The sequence below is a fragment of the Hylobates moloch genome, unplaced genomic scaffold, assembly GCF_009828535.3.
Source record: "Hylobates moloch isolate HMO894 unplaced genomic scaffold, HMol_V3 SCAFFOLD_19, whole genome shotgun sequence".
Taxonomy (NCBI): Eukaryota; Metazoa; Chordata; class Mammalia; order Primates; family Hylobatidae; genus Hylobates; species Hylobates moloch.
Genome location: NW_026652294.1, coordinates 12,575,903 through 12,598,752, shown reverse-complemented (window position 1 = coordinate 12,598,752; position 22,850 = coordinate 12,575,903). Strand labels below are relative to the sequence as shown.

The window sequence follows — 22,850 nt, the reverse complement described above, 5'->3', positions numbered from 1 at the left end:
CTCCTCTGGGAGGCTGCTCAAAGTTTGTGTTGAGTAAATACAGTTACCATGTTATTCAAAACTTACTATACTCCAGTCTGAGTGACAAGAGCGAGAACGTGTCTCAAAGAAAAAACAAAAAACAAAATTCGATATTTATGCATAAGATATATTCTTAAAATTCTTGCTCTGAGATACGCAGAAACTGACTCCTGGTTAAGGCAATGAAAAATAAAATATACAGGCAGTTTTCTAGGCAGAATATGAATAGTGAAAAACACTTTTAGCAGTTACTACACATAGGACTCTCAATGCTTCAGGGTGGGTTTCCCGACTCAAAATAGGAAGAATAATCATTTCTGAATAGATGGCAGGACTTGTTAAAGATTAACAATTGAGGGGAATTGGGGAGCTCTGGAAAGCCTTGAGTAGTATAAATCAACAATGCAAATGGTGGTTTTAAGATTTTTTTCAAAAATTCAATATTTTATAACCATGGCTTTTTATTAGGAATTATAACTTCAACTCATAATTCTTTTGCTGACTTTTAGTATTTATCATTTCAGAACCACTCACGAATTCTTGTTTGGTGCTCTTGCTGAACTGGTTGATAATGCAAGGTATGTAGTCTTCAGGCATACAATCTGTGCTTGAAGTGGAAACACTTTAGGTAGCTGTGACCTTTGCTCTCTGAAGACTTGAGAGGAAGACGTTTCTGTAGAATGTAGACATTCTGTAACTCCTAGGAGGCCTCTTACTAAAAATAATATTTTTAATAGCACATTAGTTGATAACTTCCACTTTCTTAAATTCACTAATCGTTCTTTGTGTTCTAGCCTAAAAATAGTGAATTATCACCTCCAAAACCACTTCCCTTGTGTATTAGAGCAAGATAATTGTAGTAAAATGCAGGGAATTAAGATAGACACTTAGGAATCATATTAATGGGACAAGCAGGCTCTGATTTAATTTGTGCTACCAGGATAGTACAACATCTAATGTCTTTAAAACTATGCCAAAGTTCTGTGTCTTCTCAAATTGTATATTTGTCAGATAACTAAATGATCAGTGTCTTTCATTGGTAGCAGCTGTGCTTGAAAGGAATCATTGGTCAGCACTGTTATACTGAGCTCTTAGTGATAGAAACATATACATGTTACTGTGTAAGACTGAATAGAAGTTTGGGTTACTGCTGATATAAATCCAAGTCTATATCAAGATTCTGTTTATAATTAGGAAAATACTGTCTCAGTCTTACTCCTGAATGCAGACATAAAATTCAGACACATCATTTACTGACTAGGTTTTGATGACTAATGAAGGAAGAAGAGGATGAAAATTGACAGCAGAAGTACTTTCAAACATCTCCAGTTAATGTGCTCGCTGATAATTTCCTCTTTACCTCTGTGTATACAATAAACTTATTCTAATTACTTATTGTTATTAGCTGGACTGCTCATGGAAGTATGCTAGTTGTTTAACCAGAAAAGTCCTTTTTGTTTCAATCCTGGTTGACTCATCATTTTTCCATTCAATTAAAAAATGTTGTAGGGTAATGGAACTATGTTTGAATTTGCCACTTGTTAATTTAGTGAGACCATGATGTGTGGTGGCAGGCTGCTTTTTTGTGTATCATATGGTAAAATAGAGATTCTTAGGAGTATGTATTCTTACTTGTGTATACATTTTGCCAGTATCGCTCATATTTGAAAATGTTTTAGATATTTGAGAATAGGTATATGTAGAGCTGTGTGGATTTTTTTGCATGTAAAACCAATGAAACGGTTTCATTTTCTTTGCCTGCAGTTGGCAGAATTGGACTAAATTACTTCTGAGCCTTTATGGAAGTCTTCATTGATAACTGAATCTGTATAATTTCAGCCAATGGTTGGAGTCTAATGGGGCAGAGGTATCCCAACTTCCTTTCAAGGTTAGGGAGGTTAAGATTATGGGCTCAGGAATCAGTCTGCTGACTGCAGTGTGTATACCATGAGAAGTGATTTTTCACAGGTTTTGTGGGAGATTATTTTCCTTTTTTCTTAAAATCTTGATGAGAAGAAAAAATGGACAAGTTATTGGAACATCTTTTTATGATTGCAATCAAATGAGTGAGAAAAACATATATTTGAATCATTTCTAAGGGTATAAAGGGAAATATTCTTGCTTATCCTATAGATGTTTTTACCACAAAATCAGGATTAAAAAAAAATATCTAGGCCCCATGTCATGTGATTATCTTCAGTAATTTGGGGCTTCAGAAATGTTTTACAGATATATAAAGAAAATTGTGTTGTCAAGTATAATAGTAAAAAATATTCTAAATGTCTATAGAATTTCTGTATGGCTTCCTGAAAACAGACTCAAAATACTCTGCATTCTACTCAAATCACTATGCATTTTGATGGTTGATATTTCATATTAATTCACATGATTCTTTTAACTTTGCAGAGATGCTGATGCCACCAGAATAGATATTTATGCAGGTAAGTCAGGCTTTAGTCCTTCTAATGTCTAGTTCATCTTAATGCATTTATTACTGTGCCTAAGAAGAATTGAGTGGGAAATAACCGGATTCGGGAGCCTGGGAAGATAGCATATTATTCCAGGTCATAGGAAGAAAAAGGGCAGCTGTAGTCAGGTATGGTCAGCTCTGGTCGGGCATAGAAACCAAGAATATTGGTTTCAAGAAGCTAACACAAGGTATCCAAATCTATGTAAATAGCTACCAGTAGAGTTATGGAAGTGATGGAGTGGAAGAGTAGAGAGTGAAATGACAAAGTTATTTTACTAGTAGGAGTTAATAGGTGAACAAGGTTTGTAGTACCTGCAGCCAAGGAGAGATCTTGTTGGAGGCCACTTTGTTTTGAACTCTTGGTGAGCACTAGTCTCAGCTTGGAGAATTGCTGGTATCAGTTGCAGAAAATAGCAGTAACTGGATTGGCTCTGAGATTTGCTGAGTTCTCAGAGGTGTCAGAAAGGAAGGCTGCTTGGCTTGGAATTTACACCTGTCAACATCCTATTTCGTTTTGCATATTTGGCTCTGCTGTTTTGTAGTAAGATCTTCTCCTTTTCCTAGAGTGAGTGCAACAGTCACTGGCCTTTTAATTAATTAATTAACTAATTAATAGTTTGCTTTCTGCCTGGTATTTGTACTGGCACCTTTTTTAGACATTTGAATACTAAAAATTTGAAAGCAGAATGGAGGAAGACAGCTGTTTTTTTGTTTTTTTTTTTTGAGACGAAGTCTTACCCTGTTGCCCAGGCTGGAGTGCAGTGGCACGATCTTGGCTCACTACAACCTCCATCTCCCAGGTTCAAGCAATTCTTCTGCCTCAGACTCCCAAGTAGCTGGGATTACAGGCACCCACCACCACGCCTGGCTAATTTTTTGTATTTTTAGTAGAGACGGGGTTTCACCATGTTGACCAGGCTGGTCTCAAACTCCTGACCTCAGGTGATCTGCCTGCCTCGGCCTCCCAAAGTGCTGGGATTACAGGTGTGAGCCACCACACCTGGCCAAAAGACAGCTTTTAAATACAATTTGACTAGTGTGATGTGTTTTTTTCTGACAGACTTTTCTGAAATCCTCTGAAATATGTGAGGTGATATTTTGAGTAGCATGGACTAGGTTCTGAGAAGTCTGTGTGTTTATATGGGAATGAAATAACCCCTCTTCATGGACCCTTTTGATGAAAGGGAACAAGCACACAACTAAGTAGTAATTCTCAGAACCACTAATGTCATATAATTATGAAGAATCTGCCCCAGATTTGATGAATTTCTCATGTCTGCTATACTTTGGAGCAAAGAAAATCCTCAGAGCAGCTAAAAGTCAGCTGTACTGCTTCAATTCTGAAAGCCTTTTGTTCAAAAGGCTCTGCCAAAGTGGTAAAAATAAGGCTTCTTTTCTTTCTAGAAGAAAGTAACAGGAAATAGGGGCACACAGGAAAAGAATGTTAGAAGATGATTACTAAATGCTCAGGCCAGGGATGGGCGTGGTGGCTCATGCCTGTAATCCCAGCACTTTGGGAAGCTGAGGCGGGCAGACCACCTGAGGTCGGGAGCTTGAGACCAGCCTGACCAACATGGAGAAACCCTATCTCTACTGAAAGTACAAAATTAACCGGGCGTGGTGGTGCATGCCTATAATCTCAGCTACTCAGGAGGCTGAGGCAGGAGAATCGCTTAAACCCGGGAGGCGGAGATTGCCGTGAGCCAAGATCGCACCATTGCGCTCCAGCCTGGGCAACAAGAGCAAAGCTCCGTCTCAAAAAAAAAAAATGCTCAGGCCAGTTGGAGGTGCCTTTTCAAGCCAAAGCATGTGTCTTACATCTGAGCATGCTTTCTCAGGAGTGGTAACAGCTACCGCTGGAAAAATAGGGCTCATTTAATCAGTGCACAGATGATAAAGCACAGAATGGGCCTCTTCTCCAAGTGATGTTGAAGGTACAAATCATAACGGTCAAGTCTACTTGGAAGATGTTTTTTAAAAAAGATCATCTCTGCCCTCTCCTACTACATTTGGTGGGTAAATTTCAGCAAGGAAATTTAGTTCCTGACTCTCAGAATGAAGTTGGATTTCAATTTAAATGAAAAAGGACCCAGTGTGTGTCTTTATTCTGTGCTCAGTACAACTCCTGTTATGCTTTGGGAAATGTCCAGAGAGGATGAGATGGGGGTCTTTGCTTTAAGAACTTAGTCTTTAATTGGAGAGACAATTAGTGCACTACAGATAATTAGAGAACAATAACTAGATCTTGAGGGAACAGTCAAGACAGTTAAGGATTAAATGGTGTGATAGAAGCACTAAGCACCATAGCATTTTGGAAAAAGACTTGATTTACTTCAAGTACCAGGAGATTGGGATTCTTTGCTGAGGGATCTTTAACCCTACACTTTTCTACCACAGGTCCTTATTAACACATTCAACAGGAGAAATCAGTCAGTGCAATCTTTTTTTTTTTACCCAGACTGGAATGCAGTGTGCTGTCTCGGCTCACTGCAACCTCCACCTCTTGGGCTCAAGTGATCCTCCTACCTCAGCCTCCCAAGCAGCTGGGACTACGGGCACACACCACCATGCCCGGTTAATTTTTGTATGTATATTTTTTCACCATGTTGCCCAGGCTGGTTTCAAACTCCTGAGCTCAAGTAATCCGACTGCCTCGGCCCCCAAAAGTGCTGGGCTTACAGGCTGAGCCGATGCGCGTGGCCAGTAATAATCTTAATACTATAAAGTTCTTGTTAGTTCATGGGGGAAAGTATTTTCTTATCTCCACTTCTGCAACTAGATTGATAACTGGACTTGGAAATCTTCCCAAACATCAGATGTAGTTTGAAGTCACCACAAAGTCACATTGAAAGACCATTTTTAAACCTAAAAAGGGCAAAAAAGGAGCCAGCCTCTCAAAGTGTAGAGGTGTTCATTTACCCAAAGCGTATTATTATTAGTTGGATTATTATTATAGACCATAATATGCCTGTCATAAGCAGACTGTTTTTGTTGACTTTCTTGACCTTCTGGGGTAGGTAGTGCCACCTCCTTGGAAGAAAGATCCTTTTTGTGATGCAAGGGCAATGATTAACACATGGAAAACTGGAGCAAATGAAACTGCAATTAATACTGCTCAAACAGATTGCAGAGTATGATGAAGAACTTAGATGTCATTTTATTACAGCCTCTCCTAGGGACACCATTATTTTATCACCTTTGACTTTTGGATGTATAGCTCCATTTGACATCTTTTGTCTTTTCCTGCTTTCTTTCTTTCTTCTTCCCAGTGGGAGTTAGATGAGGAATGTCTGGCTTGGAGAAGCCAGACTTGGCCATTTTGGGAGATGTGCAGACTTTCAGATTGGCTCTGACAGTCTTACAGAGCTGTTCCCAGGATATGAAGCACAGCTGCAAAGCAGGCAGTTCAGCTTTGCCTTCTCTGTCTTAACTTTCAAGATGTGTGATGGGAGGCAGGGAACATACAACCCCCAGCTGCTTAGACTTTTCATCCAGAAGCGTCCCCCTCCTTTATCTTCAGAGGCTTCAGATATCACTCAGTTGACTGATTAAATATCAGGTGATAGGAATCTATCTCTATGGTGGAATATATGAGGAGATAGTTTTGAGCAAGGACGCCTTCAAGTTCTTGCTTGCTCTAGTTTAGTGCTTCTCAAAGGGTGGCCCACCCACAGATGTTGTCAATATCATGTTGGAACTTGTTAGAAATGCGAATGCCCCACCTCAGACCTACACAGACTATCCAGGGGGAGCCCAGAATCTATTTTCACAAGCTCTTTGGATAATTCTTACCCATACTACATTTTGCTCTAGCCAATACTTTTCTAAGCTTCCTTCAGCTTAAACCCTCCTGTCCTTTACTTCCTAGCTTATCTGCTGCAGGCAGTAGAATCCATTAGATGTAAACTCCATGAAGACAGTGATCCCATCTGTACTGTTCACTGCTCTTGTCCTCATCATAACCAGGCACAGAAGAGCTGATCACTAAGTAGTCATTAAATAAACAAGTGATTGGCATAAGCATTAGAACAAGGTGAAGAGACCACACTGTCTGTTTACAAAGTTGAAGAAGTCAGTGCTCTCTTAGTCTTTCCTGACCCTGAGGCAGTATTGCATGTGACCATGGACCTAGACACTACTAGCCATTTATAGGCTGTCAGTTACTATGTAGCCAGGAGGATCCCCCCAGTGTCATCTCTTACCCTTTAAACTACACGAAAAAGCTTTGAAATGAAGTCCTGGAGCCAGAAAAAGATGCCAGCCCCACAGTTAACTGATGATTGTATGCTAAAGCAGCCTGAGAGTTCTGTCCTAACACAAGGGCCTAGAAAGTAACTTCTTAGGCAGTGTCCAAAGAATGCCAGTAGTTCTTGGGGAGTTTTCAGAGGTGCTTGGCTTGAATCAATTTCTAGATCCCAAAGCAGAGCCTTCATGCACATTTTGTGGCTGTAGTGTACAGCAAATGGCTCTTGGCTAGGTTTAGAATGCTACTTTTACCATTCTCTGTACCTGACCCAGTTTGAGTCTCCATATGACACTTGGCTTCCTCCAGATGGAAATTTTGAAGCCTTTTTGGACTTTTATTGTACTTATTCTTGATTGCCACATCTCATTTGGATTCCCCAGACTCTTGATTAGAGGCACTGCCACCAGGAGAAATTTTATCTAACCAGTAGTACTTCCAGGAAGATGCTCACCTTGTACTTTCAAGAAGCACTTGTAATTAATGTTCAGCTTCCTGAACGCTGAGTGGTACTCAAAAATCTCTGTGGTTTATAGCCTTACTGATTCTCCAGGCTGAGGCAGGAGAGTCATTTGAACCTGGGAGGCAGAGGTTGCAGTGAGCCGAGATCGCGCTGTTGCACTCCAGCCTGGGCAACAGAGTGAGACTCCATCTCAAAAAAAAAAAAAAAAAAATTAGCATTTTAATTTACATTAATAAGTCTATTTAACAGAGAGCAGTCCCTACTCACTTGAATTTTTAGCCTGAAGAAAGGACAAAGAACATTTAAAACAGATTTCTCAGCTTAGATAGTTGTACAAAATTGGTTAACTGAAGCTTGGTGGGGATTCAAAAATCATCAGGGACCAGGCTCTAGAGCAGCCTTGGGCTTGCCCTTGTAGTACCTTACACAGACCTCTTTCCTCTTAGAAATACTACCTTTATCCCTGTGCCAGTCAGTAGACTGAATGACATCTATATGGGAAGTTGGCTTGCTTGGCTTGTGTGGGTCTCCTGCCTATACCTCTGCCTTACATCCTTCTCTTCTTCGTGTCTACCAACTTCCTTGATTCCAAGGCTGGTTTCTCTTTTGCTCACCTAGTCTTCATCATTGGGTCAAAAGGCAGCTTGGAAGCTAGTCTAGCCTGTTTCCATATTCGGGAATCGCTTCTCCATTGACCATGACATGCTTGGACCCAGACCACTTTCAGTTAACCACTTGCTGCCGCAGAAGACAACTGCTGAGAGAAGAGGTTCTTTTCACTGGAATGGCAGCCATAGTTTATTGTGTTCCTTTTCTGTTGGCCAGGAAACCCCACCACAGCTGCTGTGCATCTTATTGTCAAAGGACCATTCCTTCTTCCCATCAGGCAGGTCCAGCTAGGAACGAGGCACCTCCACACTGTACCGTGTGCCTTCTCACTATTGGGTCGGGGAGCCCATTCAAGGACCATAGCTAGCAGGGGATATGACAGTAAATGCAGATAGCCCAGAATGCCAGTCAGCCTGGGGATGATCATGTATAGACACAGTACTTCATCTTTTAGATAGCAGCTTCCACTGCTGTGCCCATACCATGTCTGGTTTCATCACTTTGAAGGCTACCCCAGACTTAATTCACAAAGGAGGCATCCTGTTGAGTTTGAGCAGTATTGATAAAGTACGGTGTGTGGTAGTTGGAGTACTTTAGTGCTTGGGGTCTGTGGCATAGGGCAGAAGTGATAGTAATCCAGGTGGAGCGAGCAGAAGGATAGGATGATTGAGTTATGTGTGAGGTATGTGCATATTCAGTGGTGGTGGGTATGATTAGATGCTGGACCAGATATTCCTGACTTCATAGGTTCTCCCAAGCATTGTCATGAACTAGAAAACATTGGAGAACCTTGGATGGGAATTTGCAACCTCAAGGACCCTGAAGTTTAATTCACACCAGCATAGAAAGCTTAGGCTTGACCTGACCTTTTTGGACCAAGCTTCACATTGATCTGCCTTCTGATCATAGGCATGTTGCTACCCTCCGGTGGGTAACGGCCCAGTAATGGCAGCTGCTTCTTTTACAGAAAGACGAGAGGACCTTCGAGGAGGATTTATGCTTTGCTTTTTGGATGATGGAGCAGGAATGGATCCAAGTAAGTGATGAGATTATTGTTTTGTGGGGTGGGGGGTAGGGGGGTGCGATGTAACCATTTTTACAAAATACTTATTATGTGAACTTGTTTTTCTGTTGCCTCCAATGTTATGTCTAGAAGATCCACCTGGGGAGTAAGAAGTCTGTTGCAACATCTCAGGCTTAATTCTACTAATGTATTTGCCAGGTCTTGTCCTAACATGGGAGATAGGATCTGAAAGGCAATCTTAAGTCAATCAGATTACCTGTCTCTTGGCATTGTATTTATCAGCTTGCACAACATTCTCGAGCTGGACCTACAGAGGCCTCCCCTAGCTGTCTTACCACATTCTGGGAATAGAACATAGGTCACAGTGATGGAGGTACCGACAGGCCAGGCAAAGCTGTGCCTCCATGTGCTTCATGGTGGTGAATTTCCTTGGAGAGAGGTTTTCAGCAGATACACACCCCTGCTTGGATTTAACAAGGCTCAGACCTTTGACTTTGAGGACCCTGGGAAAGAAATGCAAACTTTTCACTTTCTCTTGTGTCTGCCCTTTCAGGTGATGCTGCCAGTGTGATCCAGTTTGGGAAGTCGGCCAAGCGAACACCTGAGTCTACTCAGATTGGGCAGTACGGGAATGGGTTAAAATCGTAGGTATATTAGAAGCTTGTCACAGGGCTCAAACAAAATCCAGCAATGCTGTCCTGCTGCTCTTGGATGAAAACTTTCCTTCTCCTTGTCCCTCTATTGACTATAATTCTGGAACTGGAAGAAAGTCAGAAAGTGGTGGTTTTTGGAGTAGCTTACCAGCTGTTCCCAGCTGAGTTTGCTCCACAGATTGAAAAGTATGAACATCCAAAAACAGGGCAGGAGAGGCTGTACGTTTCTCTTGGCACAGTGCTCTAGAACTGCACCTCTCCTGTTGAAAATTCTTATTTTTACCCTGTGGTCAAGGATGTGAGTGACTCTCTTGTGGTGTTGGGATGTATCTGAGATGATGAAGGGGTCGCCTTACTGTGCAGCAGTGTTCCCTGAGCACCTGCTGCATGTCATGCTTTGTGCCAGGCACTGGGGATCCAGGGTAAGGAAGAGAGATGTGAGCCCACCGTCCCAGAGGATGCTGAATGTACTGCAAGGCCCTTATAGCAGGGACCTACCTAATGTCTTCAAATCCCATGGGACTTTTTCTTAGCCTTGGTTCCCACTTGGTTAGTGTTTGGAATGTGTTGTTCTGGTTTTGAGTGAAGCCCCAAGAGAAAGGTTTCTATTTCTGAAACGCTCACTTCCAGCTGTACATACCTTTGGATGGAATAAGATTTAGTGGAATTGGAGTTTGTGCAAATGGAATTGTGAGTCACGTTTCCAGTCTTGTCGTGGAAACGTGTTGTTTTGTTTGAGAGAGGGTGGTGGTTTGATCAGTCAGCAGCATCAGTTGGGCCTTGTGTGCAGTGTGCTTTGGGCGTATGGAGAAGAAAGAGAGTACTTCTGAAGAAATCAGGACCTGGTATCTGGACTTTGTGATTTGTCTTTCAGGGCAGGAACCAAATGGTAATAACAGACGCTTACCATGTGCCAGGCACACGAAATGATCTCATTTAATCCTCATGATAGCCCTATGAGGTTGTAGATACTATTATTCTCATTTTCAGATGAAGAAATTGAGGTTTATAAGGGTGAAGTTACTTTCCCAAAGGCATAAAAATGCCTATGTGTGGAGCGCTAGGGTAGGAACCAGGTCTTTCTGACTGCAAAATGGAACTGCTGTGCATTTCACTTAAATGACAAGCTAAGGTTCAAATCTCACTTCAGCTACTATGTCTCTAAGCCTCAGCTTCCTCCTTTGTAAATTGAGATGATAATGCATACCAAGTAGGTTAAGGATTACATGCTATCATTGCTGTGAGAGCCTGGTTTCTGCCTTTATTTCTCCTCCTTTGATGTTTCCATGGCAGATTGCTGGCCTGATTCAGTGGATCTGGGTAGGGGCTAGGAGTCTGTTTTTCACAGATGAAATGAATCACCTGTAATCATATGATTCTGATGCAGGTTATCTAAATCCCCCAAAACTGAGGTCTCCTAGAATCAGGGGAAGCCCTGACTTTTCATCTAGATTGTAGGTCAGCCTCCTCCTACCTGGTTCTGTCAGTTCTGTGGCCTCAGGCAAGCCATTTCACCTCTCTGAATGTCTGTTTCTTAATGGCCTCAGGCAAGCCATTTCACCTCCCTGAATGTCTGTTTCTTACTCTAGAAAATGGGGTTCTAACCTCTGACATTGTTCTTTGCAGAGTGAGGTTCAGAAGCAAATGAAATGTGACTCTCAAAGTAGTTAGCAGACTGGGAAGGAAAGCATATAGAAGTTGAGTGTTATTAGCATATTTCAGTGGAAGACTTTTGTGAAGGTCCCATTGAGATGGAGCCATCTAGTGTTCAGAGTAGACAGTAAAATCATCTTGAAACCAGTTCAGAAGTTGAATTAAGTTTCAGGAGAAGGTGATTTGTGGGGAGAATAGGGCTGAGAAGCAAGGAAGCCAGTAGAGAAGTGATATTTGGGGCTTTTGCTATTCAGAGGCTAAAGTCAGAATCAAAGACAGAAGGAAGATAGAGGCACAAAGTGAGAGTTTTTGCCAAATTAGGGCAAGGGCATGCTTTGACAGAAGGCAAGATAACGTGCCTTACTTGCTCCCCGTACGCTTTAGGGAAGGAGGAGGAGGTGGTGTGTGAAATTGTCGGGGCAAGGAGCATTGCCAGCACTTTGGGTACTGGAGGAGGAGAACTAGGACTTGGCAGCCCCCAGGGTATCTTTGAATAGTGTCCTGGGAGTTTTCCTGAGTGTTTGGGGAAATGGGGCATGACATTCATTTGTGTGCTTGGCATGCCAGTCTGGTTTGTATTGGTACACAGAAGAGAGTAATGAGGCTTTCCACCTCCATCATCTCCCTGGGGTGTTATAAAGACTAATGAGATAATAGCCATAAAACTCCAGAAGCTGCTGGAAGAAAGGAGCTGAACAGCCCCATTGTTCAGAGGGCAGTCCCCCTGCTGGTGCTTCACGCTTCTGCCCTGCCCCACGTTGCCTGGAAAGGCCTGTCCCTGCCTGCTCCTTAGCCGGCTTAACGTGGCCAGAGGAAGGAAGCAGTTGATTCCATTCAGATTTTTGCCTTTTGGAAATCAGCCTCAAGGCACAGTTCCCAGAAACCACTTGCGTCCAAAAGCAGGGAGCTGCCTGTGTCATAATGAGCTTGAGGTGGCAAAACAATTCTGGGACAGGAGATGGCTCCAGTTATTGGACATGAGCTAATTACAGGCATCCTTGAATCCTGTGGTCAAGAATTATATTTTATTAGCCCCTCCGTATTGCTGCGCCTTGGGTTCATACTGGTGTTTTTTCGGGCTTGTGAGTATAGGCACTGGGCTTTTCACTTGACAGTGCTGCTGCCGTTTCGTGATTGGAGGGAGTTTGTGTCAGCTGAGAAAGGACACGGTGGGAACTGGGTGTGGTCAGCATGGAAGATGACGTGTTGAGGGTACCAGCTACTAAAGTCTGTTGGTGGTACAGTCAGAGGGCACAGCACCTCTCATGTGGCTGGGATGAACCAAGAGCTCAAAGACAGCAGGGTTACTCTTTAGCATTGTGGGGGGAGTGAGACTAACCTGGGGCTGGTGGTCTGCCATGAGCCCGCCCTAGGAGGGTGGTGAGAGAACCCTGTATGGTGTGGTTGAGAATATTTTAAGTAAAGACTAAGGAGTTACAGGCCTGTGGAAAAGCAGAGGAAGGAGTGTTGGGGGATGGAGAGGGAACAAGGGCTGTGGAACTCAGCACACAGTCCTGGGACCTGGGGAGGCATTTAGGAGAGCCCTCCAACAGCACTTTCAATCATGTCCAGAGTGGATTGATTTCTTTTGCAGATGAGCTTTTGACTCCCTGGGAGAACAAAATATTTCTGCTTCCTTTTCAGGGGCTCAATGCGCATTGGGAAGGATTTTATCCTGTTCACCAAGAAGGAAGACACCATGACCTGCCTCTTCCTGTCTCGCACCTTTCATGAGGAAGAGGGCATTGATGAAGTAGGTCCCATCTTCATGGTCTGAATCACCAGTCCCCATTTCCTGAGTCTGCCCAGGCAGTTTTCATAGGTTGTTTGCAATGCTAGACTCTCTGGGGTTGCAGGATTGGAGCACATCCCCCCTAATTGTTACGCAGTTAGCTGGCTGGATGAATTGGTTGAGGGGTTAAGGTAGATAACTTTAATGTGAGAGGAAGCAAAATCTCAGAGCACTTCAGAGAACAACTGTTTCTGAGAATGAGACTGTCAAGTGGCAGGAATTAAGAGTTGGATTTGCAGCTCCTCTAGATCTGCCACTTGAATTCCATCTTGGGGGGAGTGTTACCATGGAGCATTGTTTTATCAGGGGGAGTATTTTGGGCTTCCCTGATCATGGTGTCTTTCCTATTTGATGGTGATTTTGTGGAATGTGCTATGAGCTCATTTTCCTTTTGAGGAAATGTGTTACTTACTCTATGTCAGAAACTATGACTCAGATACCTAGAGAAAGCCTGGGCAGGTAGTAAAGCAAGTGAGTGTATGGAAAACAGGAAAATAGAGCTGATGCTCTGGATCTCACCTTGGGAGTGGCTGCTACACAGCCCCAGTGATTATTGCTATGCTGGAAGGAAGGACTAATGAATTCAGAATATTCTGAGTTTAAATCATTTTAGTAATTGACTGTGTAAGCTAAACACACATTTGGCTGATTCTCCTTGTGGCTCAGATATCTGCAGAGCTGTTTCTGGTGAAGTCTGTGCCCCCTGATTATGGGGGATCCAGGGCAGCTCTGTGGACTACCCAGCCTCAGACTGGACTCTTATCTCCTTTCCTATGTAAGACATGGAGGCCAGGGCTTGAAAGAAGGGGGCTAAGAGGTTCTGTAGAAAGAAATCCACAACTTCCACAGAAGCAGGTAATTGAATTCAAACTTACAATTTAATTCATCTGTGTTGATTAGCTGTGATTAAATTTGTTCTGGTTCTGTTTAGATCTGAGACTTAATTATAGCAAACTTGTTCAGGTAGGGAATGGTAGGCCTTCCATCATTACATAGCAAGCCAGTGGGTTTGTTTGCCTTTTTGGTGTGGTATGTGAGTTCATTCTGCATACTTGAGTGAGAGAAGCATGGCAGCTGGAAAGAGCAGGCTTCTAGGAGAAGTAGGATAGGAAAATACAGCCTGGGTTGGGGTTTTCAGGAATGTTTCCTGATACAGGACTGAGGATGGTGACAGGAGGGTATAGAAGTCAGTAGAAGCAGCCTGCTTAAGGCCCTGAGGGCTGTGGGAGGGGACTTGGCTGCAGGGCCACCTGGAGAAAGGTGGTGGTCTTTGGAGACCAGAGAGGGCCAGGTTAGGCTTGACCTCGGGGCCTTGATGAATGTGTGGGGCTTTATTAAGCAAGGATGTGCCAGTATCAGATTCTTTTAAGAAGGTCCATGTAGCGATTGTGTGGTGATTGGGTTGGAAAGGTTAGGGTGAGTGTTGGAGTGTTCCAGTTGAGAGGCCCAGGCTCTGTAGCTTGGCAGTACTCGCCCAAGGGAGGTGAGATAAATACATGGAGTTTCCATCTCCTTAGGATGTGGGACCCACAGATTTGGTGATTGATTGATTAGTAGAAGGCGAAAGTGAAGGGGGGGAGTCATGGATGACTCATAGGTTCTGCTGTGGCAGTTGGGGAGTGGGGTCTCGAGTTGGGAAGAATGAAGAGGGGAAGTACGGAGGGGAAGAGTGTAACCTGCTTCTGGACATGCAAAGTGAAGTCTGGGTCTGGCATTTGGGGGAAGTCTGGGACTTCAGGATTCTTGGTAGCAAATGAGGTCACCTAATGGAGAGAATAGAGTGAGAAGAGGACCTGGGACCTAGAGCATGCCAATGTGTAAAGGTCAGGGAGAGGAGAAGGGGGCCAAAGGGACAAAGGGGTAACCAGAAAGGTAGGAAGAAAACTGGGCAAGTGTACCATTGAAACTGAAGAAGTATTCCTGAGGGGAGGGATGGGGTGCCCATGGGAGTGAACGCCAATGTTTAAAGTGATACCATTGTCACCTGGGACAGCTGTGAATATTGGGAGGCATAGTGAGGTACAGGTTTATAGAACACAAATGGAACTCAGTTCCCGTGGTGGAAAGGCTAGGTTGAGATTTTTTCCTTACTTGGTGCTAGAAGGTCGCTATTTTGGATTGTACTCTAGTGCAAACTCAGCCAAGATTTCAAAATAAGATCATTTTCAGCTGAGGAGGAATGTGTCCAGACCAGCCCTAGGGTTGAATACTTGCAGCACAAGGCTTCTTAGAAACCAGCAAAATGGGCCGGGCCCGGTGGCTCATGCCTATAATCCCAGCACTTTGGGAGGCTGAGGCGGGCAGATCATGTGGTCAAGACCAGCCTGACCAATATGGTGAAACCCCGTCTCTACTAAAAATACAAAAATTAGCTGGGCGTGGCAGTGTACGCCTAGTCCCAGCTACTTGGGAGGATGAGGCAGGAGAATCACTTGAACCCAGGAGGTGGAGGTTGCAGTGAGCCGAGATCGTGCCATTGCACTCCAGCTTGGGCGACAAGAGCAAGACTCCGTCTCAGAAAAAAAAAAAAACCAGCAAAATGTTTCAGAACTCTTAAAGTTTATCACCCCAGCACTTGTTAAGGTTACAGAGTCCCTTTTTCCTAAGGGTTTGAACCCCTGAGGTGCTTAGTCTGGCCTGCTCTGCAGAGGAAATCCTTCAGGCAACCATCTGCAGGGCTCTGCAAGGGCTGCGGCCTCATAACCACGGAGGGAGGAGCCTCTGGGAAAGTGGCATACGAGGTTGGGTTTTTGAAGAAAGAGTAAGATTTTTTTAAAACATCACTTAGACATTATTTAAATTAAATTCCACATAAATGGAAGAGTGTATTGAAATATTGGTGCAGTTCAGAGGACAATTTTAAAGCCAACACCTGTGTTGCCACCATCACAGACTGATGCTAGAAGTGTCCTGTGTGCCCTCGCCAGTCATATTTCTTGTTGTGCCCCTGAAGGAACTGCCTTCAGGTAACTTTTGTGATAATGATTTCCTTCTTTTTCACTATAGTTTGTCACCCTTGTATGCATTCTTTTTTTTTTTTTTTTTTTTTTTTTTTTTGAGACGGAGTCTCGCTCTGTCGCCCAGGCTGGAGTGCAGTGGCGCAATCTCGGCTCACTGCAAGCTTCGCCTCCCGGGTTCACGCCATTCTCCTGCCTCAGCCTCTCCGAGTAGCTGGGACTACAGGCGCCCGCGACCACGCCCGGCTAATTTTTTGTATTTTTTTAATAGAGACGGGGTTTCACCATGGTCTCGATCTCCTGACCTCGTGATCCGCCCGCCTCGGCCTCCCAAAGTGCTGGGATTACAAGCGTGAGCCACCGCGCCCGGCCTGCATTCTTAAATAATAGTTTAGTTTTGCCTATTTGTGAATTTTTTAGAAATGGACTCTTACTGTAGGTATTTTTTGTATCCTATTTCATTTAACACTGTGTTTATGTTGTTCATGTTGATGCTAGTAGCAGTTAGTTCATTTGTATCACTACGTAGTATTCCATTGTACAGTTTAATTTGGCTGCTCTAGAATGGATATTTGGGTTATTTTTATTTATTTATTTATTTTTGAGATGGAGTCTTGCTCTGTTGCCCAGGCTGGAGTGCAGTGGCGCGATCTTAGCTCACTGCAACCTCCGCCTCCCAGGTTCAAGCAATTCTCCCGTCTCAGCCTCCCGCGTAGCTGGGGCTACAGATGCACGCTGCCACGCCTGGCTAATTTTTTGTATTTTAGTAGAGACGGGGATTCACCATGTTGCCCATACCGGTCTCGAACTCCTGAGCTCAGGCAGTCCATCCACCTCGGCTTCCCAAAGTGCTGGGATTACAGGCATGAGCCACTGCACCAGGCCTGGCTTATTTTTGTACATGTTTACTGGTACATATGTACAAAAGTTTCTCCTGGGGTGAGTGGAATTGCTGAGTTTTAGGTTATGTTATGTGTATTTACTGATTCACTAGATAATTGCAAATATATTTTCCCTAGTGGCAAGAGTAGAATTTTTACCAAATTAAGAAAATGACCAGGGACGTCCCAAGCAGGGAACTTCTCATGCAGAGACCCTAAGCACATAAACCAACATATCCTGAAGGAAGTAGTCTTGTGTGGCTGAGTCTTGGGAAGAGGCAGAAGCCCTGAAGCTCACAGAGCCTCTGGTGCCAGGCTGTGGAGCTTGGGCCTCACCTACAGGGCAGTGTGGAGCTACTGTGGGGAAGGACAAGAGAGATGCACATTTGGGAGGAAGGCTGTTCTGGGGCTTCTCTTAAAGTGCCTGCTCATGTTTACTCCACAGGTGATAGTCCCACTGCCCACCTGGAATGCTCGGACCCGGGAACCTGTCACAGACAATGTAGAGAAATTTGCCATTGAGACAGAACTCATCTACAAGTACTCTCCCTTCCGCACTGAGGAGGAAGTGATGACCCAATTTATGAAGATTCCTGGGGACAGCGGTAAGTAGGCTTTGAGCCTGTAGCCCCTAGAATCTGGGAGCTCCAGAATCACAAGTAGTGTGGGGGTGGGCCAGGGGATCTGGCAGGACAAAAGATTTCTGTTTCTCAGGAACATTGGTGATCATCTTCAATCTCAAACTCATGGATAACGGAGAGCCAGAACTAGACATAATCTCAAATCCAAGAGATATCCAGATGGCAGAGACGTCCCCGGAGGGCACGTGAGTGTGGCTGGGAAGGGAGGGAGGCCCTGGAACTGGCGTTTGTGCTGTCAGGAGGTGGCTTCAGGGAAAGAGGGGAGAGCACATTCATTGCCCACTGTTCTGTGGTAGGGTAGTATGTAGGGCCAGGTCAGTTGCCTGTGGGGTACCTGTGCTGAGGACGTGAGAGGGGCGGGATGTGGTGCTCACACTAAGGGAGCACCAGTTCAGGGCAGCAGGAGAAGTCAGTACCTAACATGGAAAGGTGGAGAGCCTGCAGAGAGGATGTTGTGCCCTTGGTCAGGCCTGTTGTGGAGCAGGTGACAGCACTTCTCTGTTTTTGCCCTCTCCAGGAAGCCAGAGCGGCGCTCGTTCCGTGCCTATGCCGCTGTGCTCTATATTGATCCCCGGATGAGGATCTTCATCCATGGGCACAAGGTGCAGACCAAGAGGCTGTCTTGCTGCCTGTACAAGCCCAGGTAGGGGCCAGTGCACCTTGGCCTGCTGTCTCCTGTGGGTCAAGGATGTGGCCACGTTTCTCTGGGGCATTGTAGGAGGGATGCTGTATAAGAGGCTCTGGCAGTGCTGACTATGTTTGGGGCTTTAAGTTGCCTGTGATTGGTCACAGGGTCAGTTCTGGGTCCTAGGGAAGGGACAGATCAGCTGTGGAGGTGGCTGGCTAAGCTCATTGAGTGTGTGTGCCTCTGTGACAGGGAGGGTGCCCTGCCTGGCTCAGTGAGCTGTCTGAGTCTCTTGGCTTTAGGGCCAAGGGGCCTTTAGACACTATATAGGAAAGCAGTGGGCTTGGCTTACTCCTGAGGTTTGTTTCTGCTGTGGGATGAATGACACCCCTGGTGAATGGTGAGGTTGCTTATCAAAGACAGCAGGAGGCTAAGGGCAAGTGGAATAAGGAATTGCATCTTTTTGCTGAGCTGAGCTTGGATTTGTCTCATCGCGAGGGGCCAGGACAGCACAGCTTGGGAGGAGGCAGGAAGGCAGGGTGCTTCCTGTGCTTGGGTGTGCCACCTGCCCCACTGGTGCGTGGGCCATCAGCTTGCTTTTTCTACTGATCAGGATGTACAAGTACACATCAAGCCGTTTCAAGACCCGTGCGGAGCAGGAGGTGAAGAAAGCAGAGCATGTAGCAAGGATTGGTAATGCCACTCTGGATGCAAGAGTTGGGGGGTGTGCTTCTGGGGTATGCTGCTTGTGGGCAAAGTGGGGTTCCGGGAAAAGGCTGAGTCCACACCTCAGGGACAAGGCTGGTCTCCTGAAGCATACATAGTTCAGTTCCTTTGCAGCCCCTTTCACTACATGCCAACTCCCTCAGCATTTCTTCTTTCTACCCTCCACTTTCTCTTCTTCTGCCATTTATAGGGCCTAAAAGTGTCAACTCTTTGGCTTATCCCAATTGAAGAATCCCACTCAGTTCTCTGGTGCAAATACTTGTGAAATTGCTTTTCCTGACTTCAGGGCAAACATCTCAAGGGCTCTCTTGCTGTTCAGGGCTTCTCAGGGTTTCTTAGCTGCTTGTTGGAGAGTGATTGGCCGAAGACTTCTTTAGCTTCCAGCTCATGCTGAGTGTTTAACTGGTTGCCTTAGGTGTTTTTTTGTTTTTTTTTTTTAAACCTGTTCTGGTTCATTTGTAAAGTTTCCTTGGGGCCTCCATGGTAGGTTTGAATGCCAGGTTTTCCTTCTGCAACTGAGTGCCGTCCAGGCACAGAGGCTGCCCTCACGTTGCTCACCAGCCATAGCTCCCCTCACTCTTCTTTTCCTTGGTGGTGTACACACTTCGTGTCCAGTACTGTGGATCCAGGAGGGATGACCAAGAGTTTTGAAACTTTGCATTCCTTACCACGTTCTCTACTGGATTTCAGCTGAAGAGAAGGCGCGGGAGGCAGAGAGCAAAGCTCGGACATTAGAAGTACGCCTAGGTGGAGACCTCACGCGGGACTCCAGGGTAAGGTCCCGGCCCAGGCGGCTGTTCTCCAGCATTTCTGGCATTAGGAGCCCATATCCCATGAGCCTGGTCAAGTAAAACACATCTTTTGCGTTTGTCCCCAGTGAGGGCCGTTTTCTGTAGAGATAAGTAAATTTCCAGGTGTGGTTTTACATCTTTGAGATAAATTGAGAAGTTTTAGATGTAATGTTTCAATATTCCCTGCTGTGGCCTAGAGTGCCTCCTCCCCTCACCTGATGTCAATGTGTGTGCAGGTGATGTTGCGACAGGTCCAGAACACAGCCATCACTCTGCGCAGAGAAGCTGATGTCAAGAAGAGGATCAAGGAGGCCAAGCAGCGGTGAGTGCCAGGCCTGTCCTTGGAGCTTTTAAACTGACGTAGCTTTTGGACTGATTATTGACAGGTTGCTATTCTGTCACCAAGACTGCTTTGTTTTAATGCCAAATGCTTGTCAACTGCCCCCTGTAGGAGGGAAGTCTTAATCTGAGCTCTCAGCCCTTTTTTGAGTCATAAAGACAGGGCAGGGCTGACAACCTCGTCTCGAGCACCAAAACCATCCTTTGGCACTGTCTTACCTTTTCTTCCCTTTTTCTTTCTTTTCATTTAAAGGATGTATAAAATGCTCATTGTTTAAAACTTGAAAAATATAAAATATTTAAGGAGTAACATTTTTAAACTCCCTTATACTTCTACCACCTGGTGATACTACCCTATTTTTTATGTTACGTATATATTTTTTCATACTCATTTACTCCTCAGTGGTTACGTATGTAGAATAATGCTGGAGATTGACTGTTGTATACTTTTACATTTAGAACCAGCATTTGTCCTGGATCATTAAGTTACCTGCTTATCCCACCTCCATGTTTGGATCCACTTTGGACTCTGTGGCTTGATTTACTGTTTTGCCTCTTGTTGGCCTCCTTGGCACAGGCATGGGTTTCAGGTTTTTTCTTTCCAAGTCAGTCCACTCCTCATCCATCTGCTTTTCAGCTCTAAGATTTTATTGATAGTAATCACATGATGGTGTCTTCTTGCACATGCTTCTTATTATTGTGAATTTTTGCCTTTTAAAATAATAATAATTGGCTGGGCATGGTGGCTCATGCCTGTAATCCCAGCACTTTGGGAGGCCAGGGTGGGTGGATCACGAGGTCAGGAGATCGAGACCATCCTGGCTAACACAGTGAAACCCTGTCTCTACTAAAAATACAAAAACTTAGCCGGGCGTGGTGGTGGGCACCTGTAGTCCCAGCTACTCAGGAGGCTGAGGCAGGAGAATAGTGTGAATGCAGGGGGTGGAGCTTGCAGTGAGCAGAGATCGCACCACTGCACTCCAGCCTGGCGACAGAGCGAGACTAAAAAAAAAAAATTATAATAATTTGTCTAAAAAAAAAAATTATAATAATTTACTATCACACTAGTGGAATTTTGGGGAAGATATGACAATAACCTGGTGTTTATTCCACCATATAATTGTCTTTGCACAGATTTGCAGCAGCTTCATAATAAACCATTCATATTTAAACCCATCCCTGTTGCCAAAAAGCCACACTCATGTTTTTAATTAGGGATGCTTCGAGTTGGTGCCCAGCGCATGTCCATATCAAGTCTAACAGGTTACACATCAAATAGAGATACAAAACTTTTGGCTTAACATGTCTCAAGTTTAAGCTTAAGCTTAACACATCTTAAACACTATGGTGCTTGTGTGCCGATGTGTAGATCTGCTTGAAATTTTTTGTCTTCTTAGAGCACTTAAAGAACCTAAGGAACTGAATTTTGTTTTTGGGGTCAACATTGAACACCGGGATCTGGATGGCATGTTCATCTACAACTGTAGCCGGCTGATCAAAATGTATGAGAAAGTGGGCCCACAGCTGGAAGGGGGCATGTGAGTACTACCCACAGAGAGCTGTCTAGCCTAGGATAGTTGGCAGGAGGGTGTTGCCAGTGGGGTGACAGAGCTTGTTCTCTTTCTCCCTGTAGGGCATGCGGCGGGGTTGTTGGGGTTGTTGATGTGCCCTACCTAGTCCTGGAGCCTACACACAACAAACAGGACTTTGCTGATGCCAAGGAGTACCGGCACCTGCTCCGAGCAATGGGGGAGCACCTGGCGCAGTATTGGAAGGACATTGCCATCGGTAATGGGGCTGGGCTGCTGGGCCTCTGCCTTTTCTCTTCACCTGAATGTAGGGAGAGAGAGGCAGGCTCCTAACATGATGTATTGGTGTTTGCTCTCCAGCCCAGCGGGGAATCATCAAGTTCTGGGATGAGTTTGGCTACCTCTCTGCCAACTGGAACCAGCCCCCATCCAGTGAGCTGCGTTACAAACGCCGGAGAGCTATGGAAATCCCCACCACCATCCAGTGTGGTGAGTTGGGTGGTTGGACCCCCCGACTCATTTCCATCAGCCCACAAGCCTCTTTTCTCTATCTTCCTGCCAGCCTCCTGACTTGACTGACATTCATGGACTTACAGTCCCCTAGGGATCCAAGTCTGTTTGATGATGGCCCTGTGAGCTCAGTCTTGAGGCTTTGCTGAGTTTCACCTGTCCCTCTAGAGTGAGAAAGAAGGTCATCTGTCCTCCCAGGCCTCTCCAGCTGCAGCCAGGCCAGGCTCACTTGGTTTGGTACCACATGGTTTCTGGTGTGCGTGGATGACTGAGCCAGGATCTTGATAAAGAAGGGAGAGGTGCTGGGGGTGTTAAGAGTCCACCATATTAAGTTTCCATCCTTCCTGGAATCAGTGTCCCTGAGAAGAATTAGCATTCTCTAAGGATAGGCAGAGTTGGAGCCCGAGTGAAGATCTTTGCCTACAAAGTCTGGAGCATCATTGTGGTAGGCCTGTGAAGAGCCCGGATTATTACAGAGTTGGTGGGGGTGGCTGATATGTGGGGTTTTTTTGTTCTCTGCAGATTTGTGTCTGAAATGGAGAACCCTCCCCTTCCAGCTGAGTTCTGTGGAAAAAGATTACCCTGACACCTGGGTTTGCTCCATGAACCCTGATCCTGAACAGGACCGGTGAGCACATTCTCTAACAAGGGGATTGTGGGTACTTTTCTCCCCTGCCCCTCACTGTTCTCTCTACTCTCAGGATAAATAACTCACTGTGTTTCTTGAGGTCAGTGCACATACCTTACATCTCTGTCTTGCCGCACCTAATAGCTGCCCAAGAAGTAAAAATAGATGTATGTCCTGCAGTGTATATGATTAATTCTGTGCATTGGGAACTCTGAGGTGGTTGCTCTTGTTACAGACAGTGTAGACTGGCTGAAGAGAAAGGTCCTTGCCCAGCTTGGGGCTCTGTTTGCCACGA

The 22,850-nt window shown here is 45.0% G+C and overlaps 1 protein-coding gene across 2 annotated transcripts in view; it reads left to right on the top strand.

Annotated features, from left to right (window-relative positions):
* MORC2 (MORC family CW-type zinc finger 2) overlaps nt 1-22,850 on the top strand; it is a 43,089-nt gene that overhangs the window by 10,225 nt on the left and 10,014 nt on the right. For both annotated transcript variants that reach the window (XM_032138421.2, XM_032138420.2), the window contains exons 2-16: nt 546-599; nt 2,428-2,462; nt 8,774-8,842; nt 9,384-9,474; nt 12,781-12,889; nt 17,212-17,371; nt 17,481-17,592; nt 17,925-18,050; nt 18,646-18,725; nt 19,449-19,531; nt 19,786-19,871; nt 21,286-21,426; nt 21,522-21,676; nt 21,778-21,906; nt 22,450-22,555. In XM_032138421.2, coding sequence (XP_031994312.1) covers nt 546-599; nt 2,428-2,462; nt 8,774-8,842; nt 9,384-9,474; nt 12,781-12,889; nt 17,212-17,371; nt 17,481-17,592; nt 17,925-18,050; nt 18,646-18,725; nt 19,449-19,531; nt 19,786-19,871; nt 21,286-21,426; nt 21,522-21,676; nt 21,778-21,906; nt 22,450-22,555 — 1,536 coding nt within the window. The remainder of the gene's footprint in view (nt 1-545; nt 600-2,427; nt 2,463-8,773; nt 8,843-9,383; nt 9,475-12,780; nt 12,890-17,211; nt 17,372-17,480; nt 17,593-17,924; nt 18,051-18,645; nt 18,726-19,448; nt 19,532-19,785; nt 19,872-21,285; nt 21,427-21,521; nt 21,677-21,777; nt 21,907-22,449; nt 22,556-22,850) is intronic.